Source organism: Trachypithecus francoisi, unplaced genomic scaffold (assembly GCF_009764315.1).
Source record: "Trachypithecus francoisi isolate TF-2019V2 unplaced genomic scaffold, Tfra_2.0 Lachesis_group3, whole genome shotgun sequence".
Taxonomy (NCBI): domain Eukaryota; kingdom Metazoa; phylum Chordata; class Mammalia; order Primates; family Cercopithecidae; genus Trachypithecus; species Trachypithecus francoisi.
In genome coordinates, this window is record NW_022681468.1 from 147,609,617 (window position 1) to 147,625,048 (window position 15,432).

Here is a 15,432-nt window from a genome sequence, read left to right on the forward strand (position 1 = left end):
TCTGTATCACTTACTAGACTGTGAGCTCCTTGAGGACAAGAACCACCTTCCTTTTTATAACCTCAGTGCTTGAGAGAGCCTGGCACATTAAAAAATAATGCCTCTCCCAACAACCATATCCAATTTATGTTTTCATTTTTTCTTTCTTCCTTAAGGTTTGGCATAGAAATGGTACCCCTTGTTCAAAATGAACAAGAAGCCTTAGATTTGGATGGTGAACCTGATCTGTCTAGTCTAGAAGGATTCCAGTGGGAAGGCGTTTCCATTTCCTCATCCCCTGGCTTGGCAAGAAAGCGAAGCCTTTCTGAGAGCAGCGTGATCATGGACAGAGCTCCTTCTGTGTATAGCTTCTTCAGTGAGGAAGATACAGGCAAAGAAAATGAGCCCCAGCAGATGGTTTCACCTAGTAACTCATTGAGGGCTGGTCAGAGTCAGAACGCAACCATGCACCTCAAACAAGAAGTGACACCTCTGGCTGCCTCCCTTCGAACAGGTGAAAGGGCTGAAAATGTTGCTACCCGAAGGCGACATAGTGCACAATTACCTTCTGATGATATAATACCTTTGATGCATTCGGCAAAAGACTTGAATAACCAGGAGAGGTCTATGCCACCTTCAGAGAGTCAGAATTCCCAAGAGAGTAATGGAGAAGGAAACTCTCTGTCATCAAATGCATCCTCAGCCCTTGCGATCTCCAGTTTAGCGGATGCGGCCACAGATAGTAGCTGTACCTCTGGTGCTGAACAAAATGATGGCCAAAGTATTAGAAAGAAACGAAGAGCCACTGGAGTGAGTATAATTCCCTCTGCTTTTTGTAGAACATCGCATGTGGCAAGTTAGTTGCTTATTAAAAAAGCTTCAACTGTTTTTCTTGGGTGTCTGGGATTGTGATTCTCTCAACTTCTAGAAGAATTGTGAGGTTCTTACTTTCATCCTACTGGTTTCTTACACTGAGTAATTCTGCTAAATTAAATGTAATCTAATATGAATGTACAGTACCAGGAAAATATGAAGTCATATCTAAAACCAGTGTCCAAGCCAATGATTCTTTGTATCACCTGACCAAGGATCAGTCACATCTTCAGCTGTAACTCAATCTGTTTTCATAGATGCATTCTGCACTGCTGCTGAAGAAAGGCGTTCTACTGTTGTAGAGCATGGATGATTGCTGGATTCAGGAGTACTAGGCTTAACACTAAGATGGTTTTAATACTGTTAGAGTGCATATATATGAACAGAGTATAGAAATATTTTTAGTCTGTGTAACTCTGTCCTTCGTCCTTCAGTTACCCAGCCTGGCCTTTAAGAATCTTTTATTTCACTGATAGCACTTCTGCTCTTCCGGAAATTCTGCCGCTAATACTGCTTAACCCTCTTGGTATCCCTTTCTGGAAAGAAAGAGGTGCTGGTAGTGAGATAGTTGGGGATCTGGCAATGTGAAAAAAAAAATGGGTTCTTCTCTTCATTATTTATTTGTTTATTTTATAATATTTTAAAATTTATATTAGAGACGAGGTCTCACAATGTAGTCCAGACTGCTCTGGAACTCCTGGACTCGAGCAGTCCTCCTACCTCAACCTCTCAAGTATTGGGGACTACAAGCATGTGTCACTGTGCTGGGCTTCTCTCATTTACTACTGAGGTGATAAACATAGTAGTTAAGGTCATGAATTTTAGGCTTGCTTCAAATTGCAATTCTGCTCCTTTGAGCTAGATACTATATGTAGTGGATGTTATTGGATGACTTAAAATACACTTCAAGCTGAGGAATTGTCCTATGACAAAGAGCTTGTCTCGTGGACTGTTAAGCTTTTTGTTTTGTTTTCTTGCTGAAATTTAAAGTAGAAACTATGCCAAGTTATAAATAGATATATTTATACATATAACTGGCTTTGTCAATACTTCTACTTGTGCCTTACTACACCAAGATGGAATGCTTTGTCTGACCTCCATGGGCTTTCCTACCTCTAGGATGCTAGAAGGCACTTCACCCTGGATTCTTTTTTTTCTTTCTTTCTTCTTGAATCAGATATGTTTATTGAACTGAAATTTGAGTTTGTACCATGTGCGTGAGACTCCTATGATCATGTTAGAGATGGTAGCAATAGTGAGGAACAGCGTACGGCTATCTTCGAATTGATTCCTTTTGCTCCTCTTGGATAATGGCTTTTACACATTGGATTTTATGCAGTTTTCTTTATCGCTCCAGGATGGATCTTCTCCTGAACTCCCAAGTCTTGAGAGAAAAAATAAAAGAAGGAAAATTAAAGGAAAAAAAGGTATGGTGCAGAATATTTTGGGAGAAAGAAGTTGGTGTTTTTTGTTTCGTTTTTTGGGTTTTTTTGATAACCTCCCAACTCTTGGGCTCAAGCAATCCTCTTCTCTCAGCCTCCCGAGTAGGTAGGACTACTGGTGTGTGATAACACACTAATTCTTTTTATTTTTTTGTAGAGACAGGGTCTAGCTATATTGCCCAGGCTGGACTGAAACTGCTGGGCTCCAGTGATCCTCTCACCTTGGCCCCCCAAAGTGTTGGGATTACAGGTGTAAGCCACTGTGTCCAGCCCCAAGAGGTTCTTGTAGCAGTTCAGTGTTTGTACAACTTGACACAGAGCATAGCTTGTCATTTATCAAACACTGATTGTCCACTGACTTTTTTTGGACATTTTTGTTGCCTTGCTTAAGAGGAAAGAAAAGTTTGATTTCCTAATACATCCAGTTACAACTGTAGAAGAAATATATGATGTCACATAGACTTGTAAGCCAAGGTTAGTATATCACTGGGACAATATAAAGCCAGAAAGTTTCCTTAAGCCTTTTTGGTGGGATAAAACATGTTGGCCCTCTTGGTCATGTATAGCCATTTCTCTCACTTTCTGTTTTTGAGGCATGTTGGTTGCTTCCCCGCTGCCCTACCTCCACACTCCCTTCCTTGGTTGTTTTTCTAAAGTGAATTATGGAAAGAAGTTATTAACATTGCTCCCTCATTGATATATTTCTGTGATTCCTGCTTTTCCTTGACTCTAACCCAGTTCTAGTATAACGGCTAGTCCCGGCAGTGATTGGATGAGGCGTGAGTGAGTGGATGTGATGGATAAGGGAGGAGTCAAGGACAACCCACATTTCTGGCTGGACCAACCAGATGGATCATATGTAGAGCTAGAAAGCTCCATGAGAGGAGCAGATTGAGAATAGAGAAAGGTGATGAATTCCCTCAGGGATTCTTTGACTTAAAGGACCTTTGAGATAACCTAGCTAGAAATATCATAGTCTGTAGTTGGCTATGTGGGTGTGGAGCTTAAGGGAGAGGTCCTGGCATATTGAATGGGAAACAGACAAACCCAATGATGGTAAATACATACACAGAACATTTTATTCAAAGTAAGTTAAGTGTACTATTTCACAGCTGTATTTTCTTCAGGAAGTCTTCTCTAATAAAAACAATTTTTGGCCGGGCGCGGTGGCTCAAGCCTGTAATCCCAGCACTTTGGGAGGCCGAGACGGGCGGATCACGAGGTCAGGAGATCGAGACCATCCTGGCTAATATGGTGAAACCCCGTCTCTACTAAAAATACAAAAACTAGCCGGCGAGGTGGCGGGTGCCTGTAGTCCCAGCTACTTGGGAGGCTGAGGCAGGAGAATGGCGGAAACCCAGGAGGCGGAGCTTGCAGTGAGCTGAGATCTGGCCACTGCACTCCAGTCCGGGCGACAGAGCGAGACTCCGCCTCAAAAAAAAAAAAAAAAAAAAAAAAAAAACAAAAAAAAAAACAATTTTTAAGTCAACTGACAGACTAATATGGATTGGAAAGAGAGTGCAAGCAGTCTAGGTCCAGAGTCCAATCTAAGCAGAAGTCCTTTGTGAAGACGGTGGTAGGTAAAGGAAGAATGGGAAATGAGACCTAGAACAGATGGTTTGCATGGGACAGATTTCACCTGGAAAGGCAGTGGTGGAAGGTGGTGATCAGATGAGACAGAATGATGTGGTGGACCCTGGAGCTTATGAGACTCCTCCATCTTAGCAGGTGTCACTTTTGGTTCCTAGCTTTGATATCATTGTGGTTGACTAAATGTTTTGTGAATTTCCAGTGACCTATTGAGGAATACATAAAGTCTTATCCTAAATAGTGGGAATAGTTCAATCTTGTGAGGAGCTGTGTGATGAGACGGAAATCTCTAGTATTAACCTGAACCTTGTGGTTTCTTTTGGCAGAACGTTCTCAGGTTGACCAGCTGCTGAATATTTCTTTAAGGGAGGAAGAACTTAGTAAGTCATTGCAGTGCATGGATAACAATCTTCTGCAAGCCCGTGCAGCCCTTCAGACAGCTTATGTGGAAGTTCAGAGGCTACTTATGCTCAAGCAGCAGGTAACGGCATGTGGAGGATTTAATAAAAATGGATCATCTCTGAAATCATGTTTTGTCCTGCCAAACCCATGGCTGGAGTCACCCCAAAAGCAGTGGCAGGGGAGTTTCCACAAGGGAAGTGCCCAGACTGTGCCTAATCGGGGACAGTTAGGATTCCAAAGAAAGAAGCACGAAATGCCAGGATGATGAGTCCAAAGCATTTATTAGGAGAGCTTACTTACAGAGTAGGCTGCAGCAGTCCCGACAAGGGACAGCAAAAAAGGGGTGTTCTCCCTTGGTGTATCCACAGCCAGCGGGCGGGATGTGGAGTTTATATGAGGGTTTAAGGAATTCGGCTCTGGGCCAGGGCCAATTTCTTTCAGTGTTTTGGGCAACAACCTAGATGCTTTTATCAGTGCCTGGGAATCGTCAAGGCCCCAGGTGGGGTTCAGGCCTGCTGGGGAAAACCTGCAGCTGGCTGGGTCACAGCAGTCAAAACACTGATGTTTGGTCAAGGACATGGAAGAAAAGTGGGGAGACCTAGAGGACCCTACAAGTTGGATTTCAAAATGCTTAATAAAATACTTTATTTTTAGATAACTATGGAGATGAGTGCACTGAGGACCCATAGAATACAGATTCTACAGGGATTACAAGGTATTCAGAGGGCATCTGATGGATAGCTTGTTACTTTTTTGTTGTTTTTTTTTGTTTGTTTGTTCGTTTTTTTTAGACAGAGTCTTGCTCTATCCCCCAGGCTGGAATGCAGTGGTGCAATCTCTGCTCACTGCAACCTCTGCCTCCCGGGTTCAAGTGATTCTCGTGCCTCAGCAGTTGATTAGCTGGAATTACAGGTGCCCACCCCACCACCAGCTAATTTTTGTATTTTTAGTAGAGACAGGGTTTCACCATGTTGGCGAGACTGGTCTCGAATTCCTGACCTCAGGTGATTCGCCTGCCTCAGCCTCCCAAAGTGCTGGATTACAGGCGTGAGCTATTGCACCAGGCCTTTTTGTTCTCTTTGAGGGGAATGAAAAATAGTAATGAAAAGGTCATGTTATTTCTCTCCTGTCTCCTTGGTTTCATCCTTTTTTGTTTTTTTGAGACAGGGCCTTGCTCTGTCACTCAGGCTGGAGTGCAGTGGCATGATCACGGCTCATTGCAGCCTCAACCTCCTGGGCTCAAGCGATCTTCCCATCTCACTCCCCCCAGTAGCTGGGACTACAGATGTGTGTCACCATGACTGGTTATTAAAATTTTTAACTTTTAATTTTATAAAGCTATAATTTAAAATCGTAAAAATTTAAAGGTTATAAAAATTATAAAAAGTTACAAAAATTTAAAAAATGTTTTTATAGAGATGGGATCTCCCAGTGTTTCCCAGGATAGTCCCAAACTCCTGGGCTCAAGCAGTCCTCCTAACTTGACCTCCCAAATGGTTAGGATTACAGGCCTGAGCCACCACGCCTGGCCAGTTTCATCCTTCTATAGTAAGGTCTGTAGATGGTGCATCCCAAAAATGTTTAGCAACAGACAATATGTTTTAGAAGAGTTTTCATTAAGAATCAAGAGGCCTGGATTCAAATATTCGCTCTTCCATTAGTAACCTATATAACTTTGGATAAGTCATTTAAAATTTGAAAAATTGGAATATAGCCAGGCACAATGGCTGATGACTGTAATCCCAGCACTTTGGGAGTCTGAGGCAGGTGGATTCCTTGAGCCCAGGCAACATGGTGAAACCCCAACACAAAAGTTATTAATAATTTTTAATAATAGATAATTAATAATTCCAGCCTGACCAACATGGTGAAACCCCATCTCTACTAAAAATACAAAAATTAGCTGGGCATGGTGGCGGCGCCTGTAATCCCAGCTACTCAGGACGCTGAGGCAGGCGAATCGCTCGAACTCGGGAGGCGGAGGTTGCAGTGAGCCGAGATTGCGCCACTGCACTCCAGCCTGGGCGACAGAGTGAGACTCTGTCTCAAAAAAATAATAACAATAATAACTGGGCATAGTGGCATGTGCCTATAATCCCAACTGCTTGGGAGGCTGAGGCAGGAGGATTGCTTGAGTCCATGCACTGCAGCCTGGGTGACAAAGCGAGACCCTATCTAAAAAAAATGTTGATGCCTATTCTGTCTGTATCCTTGGTGGTTGTAGAGATTATATTCTCTATATTTTGGAGAATTATGACAGACTATGCTAATAAACTTACTTAAAATTCTTTTCTAATATTTAAATATACAAATTAGCTCAGAAACAAATGACTTTTCAGATAACATTTTTGCATTTCTATGTATGTCTGTTTCCCATTCTAGAAACATATGAACCTTCTGAGCACCCAGACCAGGTTCCCTGTAGCGTCACACGAGAACGAACGAACAGTAGATCTCAAACATCCATTGATGCGGCATTGCTGCCTACTCCCTTTTTCCCACTTTTTCTGGAGCCTCCATCTTCCCATGTGTCTCCATCACCCACCGGAGCCTCTCTTCAAATAACCACATCTCCTACTTTCCAAACCCATGGCAGTGTCCCTGCTCCAGACTCATCAGTTCAGATTAAACAAGAGCCCATGTCTCCTGAACAAGATGAGAATGTGAATGCTGTGCCACCAAGCTCTGCCTGCAATGTGTCCAACGAACTACTGGAAGCTAATAGTATGTAAGCTTTTCTCTGGGTTAAGGGCATCCCAGTAGTGGGACTGGGGCATTTTTATATGAGTGATATAAGCCATACTTGCTCATTAAAACTAAAATGAGCAAATACAACTAATTTTTCACTGAAATTCTCTTCATATATACAGGAGGATTCTTTTAAAATATTTTAGAGAATGTAATTTAAATATCAGTCATTTTCTATCATTTCCTATTATCTAGGGTTAGAGTTGACTTTGTATTAACACCCACAAGGTTCCATTTATTAGGATAAGTATAAAATTTGTTTTGTGTGAAATAAATGGGGTTGAAGTTAATTCAACCAATTTTCTAAATAAGGTCTATCCTCTGAATTTCTTTGCACTTAACTGTCTATATAATCTCAAATACAAACCAGGATTAATATAAGCTTGAGAGGCAGGTGGCCATGATGGGGTTTGGAATCATCTACTAAGAACTTTGTGTTGAGAAATAGCCAGGGTTTTCACTCTTTTCAAAAAATAACACTTACCTGGTTATCATCTGAGAATATGTCTAAGCTGTGTAAAATCCTGGTAGAAGTGTGCATTACCACAGTGGTGCTGTATTTGAAAGTTAAGTCCAACAAACGCATTGTGTGGTTTCCTGAGGAAAAGCAGAAAGTCTAAAAAATTACTCTAGATTTTACTACCAGTACTGTGTTGCAATATTAATCTAGATGTTAGTATCAAATGTATAGCTTATTTGTTTATTGAGACAGAGTCTCACTCTGTCACTCAGGCTGGAGTGCGGTGGCACAATCACAGCTCACCACAGGCTTGACCTCCTGGGCTCAGATGAACCTCCCACCTCAGCCTCCGGAGTAGCTAGGACTACAGACACCTGCCACCATGCCCGGCTCATTTTTGTATTTTTTTTTTTTTTGTAGAGATTCACCATGTTACCCAGGCTGGTCTTGATCTCCTGGGCTCAAGTGATCCACCCGCCTTGGACTCCCAAAGTGCTTAGATTATAGGTGTGAGCCACTGTGCCTGGCTTAACATATGTATATATATTTATATATATATGCAGTTTTTTTTTTTTTTAAGACAGAGTTTCGCTTTTTGTTGTCCAGGCTGGTGTTCAGTGGCGTCCTCTTGGCTCACTGCAACGTGCGCCTCCAGGTTCAAGTGATTGTCCTGTCTCAGGCTCCCGAATAGCTGGGATTACAGGCGCCCACCACCATGCCCAGCTAATTTATGTATTTTTAATAGAGACAGAGTTTCACCATGTTGGCCAAGCTGGTCTTGAACTCCTGACCTTGAGTGATCTGCCCTCCTCAGCCTCCCAAAATGCTGGGATTACAGACGTAAGCCACCGTGCCCAGCCCGTAGCATATTTTTAAAAATTATTTTAAATTTTTGTGGGTACATAGTAGGTGTATATATTTATGGATTACATGAAATATTTTGGTACTATTTTTCATATTACATATTATTTCAATCTTTCTTAAATCATGTTTTTGTGTTTACATGTAGAACTTATACAAAGGAGCAATCATATATAACCTTTTTAATATATCATGATTTTTCTATCATAAAAATAATTTATCTAAAATATTTTATATTACAAGTTGCATAATATTTTAATAGTTGCATAATTTGGATATACAATAATTTATGTGGTGAATCTTTTTTGAATAGTTTTCTAACTTTTTTCATATTCTGTATAACACTGCATTGTATATGTCTTTGAGTACATCTGTGATTATTTCATCACTTTTAATTCCTAGACATGAAGTGTCAAAGGAAATTGACATTTCTAAGTCAGCAAATATTTTAACTACTAAAGTGTAGCTAAATTGGATGGGTGTGGATAATGAAAACTTCAAAGAAATAAAAGAACTTCAGCTAAGTAGACATTTAAGTGTCTGCTAAGAATAAAACACAATGTTAAATGTGTGGACATTTAAAACAAGAAAAAAGATTAATAGAAACAGTCCCTCCCCACAAGGAGCTTTTGTAGGGAATAAGACACACAGTGGCTGTGACATTCACACAAGGCAGAGGGTAGTAAGTGCTGTCATAGGAGTGTATGTAGGTGATGGGAAACTGAGGGGTGAGATACCAGCTGAAACAGTCATGGTTTTGTGAACATCTTATTGAAATATTTGGTAGAGTTTCAGTCAGTGATAAATTGCAGCAAACACAAAAAAAGGATGCAATAATTTTTTTCCTCTCAATTCAGGAGAGATCAGTGACAGTTATCCAGTTTATCCAGTCATCACTGCTAGATTGTCCTTATCAGAGTCAACAGAAAGTTTCCATGAGCCTAGCCAAGAACTGAAGTTTTCTGTGGAGCAAAGAAATACCAGAAACAGAACTCTCCCTCTTCCCAATCAGCTGGTCTTTCTAGCATAAATAAAGAAGGGGAAGAGCCAACCAGAGGCAATAGTGGGTCTGAAGCCTGTACCAATTCTTTTCTAAGATTGTCTTTTGCTTCAGAAACCCCTTTGGAAAAGGAACCCCACTCTCCAGCTGACCAGCCTGAACAACAGGCAGAATCCACTTTGACATCAGCTGAGACTAGGGGAAGCAAGAAAAAGAAGAAACTTCGGAAGAAGAAAAGTCTACGGGCTGCCCATGTTCCTGAGAATAGCGACACTGAACAGGATGTTTTGACTGTTAAACCCGTAAGGAAAGTAAAAGCTGGAAAGTTAATTAAAGGGGGGAAAGTAACAACCTCCACTTGGGAAGACAGCAGGACTGGTCGGGAGCAAGGGAGTGTCAGAGATGAGCCAGATAGTGACTCGTCTCTGGAAGTCCTAGAAATTCCTAATCCTCAGTTAGAAGTAGTAGCCATTGATTCTTCAGAATCAGGAGAAGAGAAACCAGATAGCCCATCTAAAAAGGATATTTGGAACTCTACAGAGCAAAACCTGCTAGAAACTTCTCGTTCTGGGTGTGATGAAGTTAGCTCGACCAGTGAAATTGGCACTCGCTATAAAGACGGCATCCCTGTAAGGTAAGAGTATTGTATTGGTCCAGTCAGAAGAACTTTCACCAACTTTATTTTTTTAAATAGAATTTTAAATTATGAATCAGAATTTATTTAAAAATCAAAATTTACGTGAATGCAGCAGGGATTGTGGACATGGAAAAATTAAAGCTCGGCAGTAGAGATTTTCTGCTTTCTCTTTTGACTGTGTTATAAATATTCACTCTGCTTTTATTTCCCTTCCTTTAGAAATTTCAGATGGAAAAACTAATTTCTTATATCATTACTACTTTGCCCATTGTTTAGAAAAATCCTTTGAGTCAGGAAATTTTTACTTTTGCTACCCGCCCTGTTCACACAGATGCTGAGAACACTTTTGCTATTATTTTGTAGTGTGGCAGAAACTCAGACTGTGATCTCTTCCATAAAAGGATCAAAGAATTCTTCAGGTATTTGCTGTTCAGTTTTATTTAAATTAACCACAGAATTAAAAGCCTTGTAAATATTAAAGCCAGAATTTAAACCTACTTAAATATATTTATAGAATAAGAGAATGGGGAGGGGTTTATCACCAAGAGGATTGCCTTGATCAACAGTTCTGCTATTCTTAAAACCTCAAATCCTGGTCTTTCAGATTCTTATTCTCATCTGTCTTATTGATTGATTGATTGATTGATTGTAACGGAGTCTTGCTTTGTCACCTAGGCTGGAGTGCAGTGACATGATCTCTGCTCACTGCAACTTCCACCTCCCAGGTTCAAGCAATTCTCCTGCCTCAGCCTCCCAAATAGCTGGGACCACAGGTGCGCGCCATCATGCCTGGCAAATTTTTTTTTGTATTTTTAGTAGAGACCAGGCTGGTCTCCAACTCCTGGCCTCAAGTGATCCTCACGCCTTGGCCTCCCAACGTGCTGGGATTACAGGTGTAAGCCATCATGCCTGGCCCTTCTAATCTGTCTTATCCAGCTCCTTTATCTGTTCAACTAATTAGTATTAAGGTGTCATTGGCTCTAAGGATATTTGCTTTCAGAAGGAACTGCTTAAGGAATACTGCCTTACTCAAAGAAATAACTGTTTGGAAGTGTGGGAGAGGTTGGGTACCTTCCAAGTATCACTCAAAGCTTTTATTTATTTATTTTTGAGACAGAGTCTCACTCTGTCGCCCAGGCTGGAATCCAGTGGTGTGATCTCAGCTCACTGCAACCTCTGCCCCTGGGTTCAAGTGATTCTCCTGCCTCAGCCTCCCCAAGTAACTGGGACTACAGGCGCACGCCACCATGCCCAGCTAATTTTTGTATTTTTAGTAGAGACGGGGTTTCACCATCTTGGCCAGGCTAGTCTCAAACTCCTGGCCTCAGGTGATTCGCCCACCTCAGCCTCCCAAAGTGTTGAGATTACAGGTGTGAGCCACCACACCCAGCCCAAAAGCTCGTTATATAATTACCTATCTTTTTCCTAAGTGAAAGGCCTTTGCTTATTATGCAGTCTTCATAGTGAAGATGTGTAATCAGAATTGGAGTAGTCTGATAGAGGAACTAAGCTTTAAGGGGATCTACTTTTGGTTTAATCTAGGGACTGCTGTATTGTATAATAGTTCTGATTTTTGAGGGTCTTTTCAGACTCTAGCAGACATGTCTCTGAAACCTACTCTTGTTTTCCAGAAATATCTTCAGAGCCAGGAGATGATGATGAGCCCACAGAAGGAACCTTTGAGGGGCACCAAGCTGCTGTCAATGCAATTCAGATATTTGGGAACTTACTATATACCTGTTCAGCAGATAAAACTGTCCGGGTTTATAATCTGGTGGTAAGTTGATAGAACATGTAGTATGTTTTTGGTTGCAGGTTTTGGAAAATCCAGTTTATACTCTTTTAAACAATAAAGGGAATTTGTTGGCTGTCTGGAGGAAGGGGTGGGCCTTAGATTGACTTTAGATGCATTTGATCCAGTAGCTCCGCAAGGTCATTGGGGACTTAGTTTCTTTTTGTCTCTCTACCCTGCCTTCTCTGGTATCACCTCTTTCTGAAAGGTAGTTCCCCTCCTGCTCACAAGGTAAATGTCAGGAGCCGCTAGGGTCTCTTTTTCCCTCCCACCAGCACAAAAGGGTCCTGTGTTTTATTCCCTGAACGATCACCTTTGCCTGTGGCAAAAGGGGGTTGGGATTACACCAGTGGTCTTGGACTGTTCCGGTCCCAACACTGGAGTTGGTAATGGGGTCACTTGCATAGCAGCTACATAATAGAGGAGGGATGGAGTGAATATGGGGAAGTATTGGAGAAGGTATTTTCCCTGACAAGTGATTGATTACAAGTAGAGTTCGAGTTATTAAGGAGAGCAACACTTTTCCACTACCTCACCCTTAGTATTATCTGATGCTTGTTACTCTCAAAATAATTAACTTTTGAGTTTTGAATTTGAATTTGTTCATAAACTAATTATGAACAATGACAGCTTAAGAAATTTGAGGAACATGATGTTGTCTGAATGAACACCATGAAAATATTTAAAATTGCTAGAGTCAGTGAAAATTTAAAAGTTAGATGACAGACCACGAAAATGTGTTTGCTATAGGCAACAGGTATGTAGATTCCTTTAGCTTAATGATATGAGGATTAACACGAATGACTGAAAAAAGGAAGCAATGCTACCAGGATGTATAGGTGTAAGATCTAGGGGAACAGGGTATCAAAATGTGTATGTGTATGTATACAAGTACATTCTTTTTTTTTTTTTTTTTTTTTTTTTTTTCTGAGACGGAGTCTCGCTCTGTCTCCCAGGCTGGCGTGCAGTGGCCGGATCTCAGCTCACTGCAAGCTCCGCCTCCCAGGTTCGCGCCATTCTCCTGCCTCAGCCTCCCCAGTAGCTGGGACTACAGGCGCCCGCCACCTCGCCCGGCTAATTTTTTGTATTTTTAGTAGAGACGGGGTTTCACCGTGTTAGCCAGGATGGTCTCGATCTCCTGACCTCGTGATCCACCCGTCTCGGCCTCCCAAAGTGCTGGGATTACAGGCTTGAGCCACCACGCCCGGCCACAAGTACATTCTAAATAGATCTCAGTATGTGCACTGAGATAACATTTGGAATGTACTCGTAAGAAACAATACCAGAGGCCGGGTACAGTGGCTCAAGCCTGTAATCCCAGCACTTTGGGAGGCTGAGGCCGGTGGATCACGAGGTCAGGAGATCGAGACCATCCTGGCTAACACGGTGAAACCCCGTCTCTACTAAAAATACAAAAAACTAGCCAGGCGTGGTGGCGGGTGCCTATAGTCCCAGCTACACGGGAGGCTGAGGCAGGAGAATGGCATGAATCTAAGAGGCAAAGCTTGCAGTCAGCCGAGATTGCGCCACTGCACTCCAGCCTAGGTGACAGAGCGAGACTCCATCTCAAAAAAAAAAGAAAAAGAAAAAAAGAGAAACACCACCAGAACCACTAGACCTGTGATAGCACCTGATATGTTTTTGAATACCATGGTGCATTCTCACAAGCTGCTTATCAAATGCACATCTTTTGTGGGTAATTAGCTACAGTTTGGATTTGCTAGGTCCTTGGTCCATGTCAGAAAGCTTTGCCCTAAACATTAATTAAAATTCTGGCTATCTTACAGTGAATTGCCGTAAATATTTTTTGGTATGGCTCAACTAACATATACTTTCAGATACCTCATTGCCTATGACTGTTTGCTGGCATTTGGTGAACGTACATTTACTGAACATCTTTTGTGTACCAGGTGCTGTTTTAGACACTGAGGATACAGCAGTGAACTGAATGTTTTAGCATCTTTTTTTTTTTTTTTGAGGAAATATATTCTCTAATCCTTCTATATCTCATAAGTAATAATCTGGTCTGTGCTTAAACTTTAGAGTCGGAAATGTGTTGGTGTCTTTGAGGGCCATACCTCGAAAGTAAACTGCCTCCTGGTCACTCAGACATCCGGGAAGAACGCTGCCCTTTACACCGGCTCCAGTGACCATACCGTCCGCTGCTATAATGTTAAGGTAGGTGAGTCCAGAGAAATCCAAAGTGGTTCATATTGAGTCGCTTTGTATTTACTGTGTGGAGTGGAGACACCGGCAGATGCTTCATTCTACCCACCGTCTCCTTTTCGCTTCTAAACAATGTTTAGCACATTGTTGTAGCTTTAGGTAGATATGAGACTTAGACATAAACTGTATTTTCTGTCTCCACCAGTATTTTTTCGCTTCCTACTATTAATATACCTTCCTTGGTCTTTGCCACAAATGTTATGCGTATCATGTATCAAAATTAATCCTAGATAGAATAAAGAGAAAAATGTAGGCTGGGTGTGGTGGCTCACGCCTGTAGTCCCAGCACTTTGGGAGGCAGAGGTGGGCGGATTCACCTGAGGTTGGGAGTTCAAGACCAGCCTGACCAACATGGAGAAACCCCGTCTCTACTAAAAATACAAAATTAGCCGGGTGTGGTGGCACATGCCTATAATCCCAGCTACTTGAGAGGCTGAGGCAGGAGAATCACTTGAACCCAGGAGGCAGAGGTTGCAGTGAGCTGAGGTGCCATTGCACTCCAGCCTTGGCAACGAGAGCGAAACTCCATCTCAGAAAAAAAAAAAAAAAAGCAAAATGTAAAAATTTTTTAAATCTGCAGAATTAGAAATGGACATCTCCTCTGAGAGTTTTTTAAACTTAAATGCACTGAAGGAAATGAGAAAATTATGTTTAAAATTGTATACAATATATTCTTAATTTCTTTAAAAGATGGAGATACATGAAGCAGAATTGATAAGGCTATCATTAAGTTTATAACATAGATGGAATATATGTGATAACAGGAACATAAAGAAGTAGGAGGGGGCTGGGCGCGGGGGCTCAAGCCTGTAATCCCAGCACTTTGGGAGGCCTAGACGGGCGGATCACGAGGTCAGGAGTTTGAGACCATCCTAGCTAACACGGTGAAACCCCGTCTCTACTAAAAAATACAAAAAGCTAGCCGGGCGAGGTGGCGGGCGCCTGTAGTCCCAGCTACTTGGGAGGCTGAGGCAGGAGAATGGCGTAAACCCGGGAGGCAGAGCTTGCAGTGAGCTGAGATCCAGCCACTGCACTCCAGCCCGGGCGACAGAGCGAGACTCCGTCTCAAAAAAAAAAAAAAAAAAGAAGTAGGAGGGGATGGAGCTGTGCTAGAAGAGGGTTCTTATATTTTACTGGGAATAAGTACTAATTTGAACTAGATTGTTATAATTTTAAAAATGTAATCCCTGGAGGCACTGCCTTACAACTTGAGCGTGCATCACATTGACCTGGACAGCTTGTTAAAACACATATTACTGGTACCCGCTCCCAGAGGTGTTTTTTTGTTTGTTTTTTGTTTTTTTAAGAGGCAGGGTCTCACCATGTTGCTCAGGCTGGTTTTGAGCTCCTGGAGTCAGGCGATCCTCCCACCTCGGCCTCCCAAAGCGCTGAGATTACAGGCATGAGCCACCACACGCAACC

At 41.9% G+C, this 15,432-nt stretch overlaps 1 protein-coding gene across 2 annotated transcripts in view; it reads left to right on the plus strand.

Moving 5' to 3' along the window:
• The window catches only part of ZNF106 (zinc finger protein 106), an 81,174-nt gene that overhangs the window by 45,462 nt on the left and 20,280 nt on the right, over positions 1-15,432 (plus strand). For both annotated transcript variants that reach the window (XM_033190420.1, XM_033190418.1), the window contains 9 exons: positions 156-789; positions 2,210-2,279; positions 4,211-4,365; positions 4,941-5,001; positions 6,669-7,010; positions 9,470-9,989; positions 10,356-10,411; positions 11,624-11,769; positions 13,828-13,962. In XM_033190420.1, coding sequence (XP_033046311.1) covers positions 156-789; positions 2,210-2,279; positions 4,211-4,365; positions 4,941-5,001; positions 6,669-7,010; positions 9,470-9,989; positions 10,356-10,411; positions 11,624-11,769; positions 13,828-13,962 — 2,119 coding nt within the window. The remainder of the gene's footprint in view (positions 1-155; positions 790-2,209; positions 2,280-4,210; positions 4,366-4,940; positions 5,002-6,668; positions 7,011-9,469; positions 9,990-10,355; positions 10,412-11,623; positions 11,770-13,827; positions 13,963-15,432) is intronic.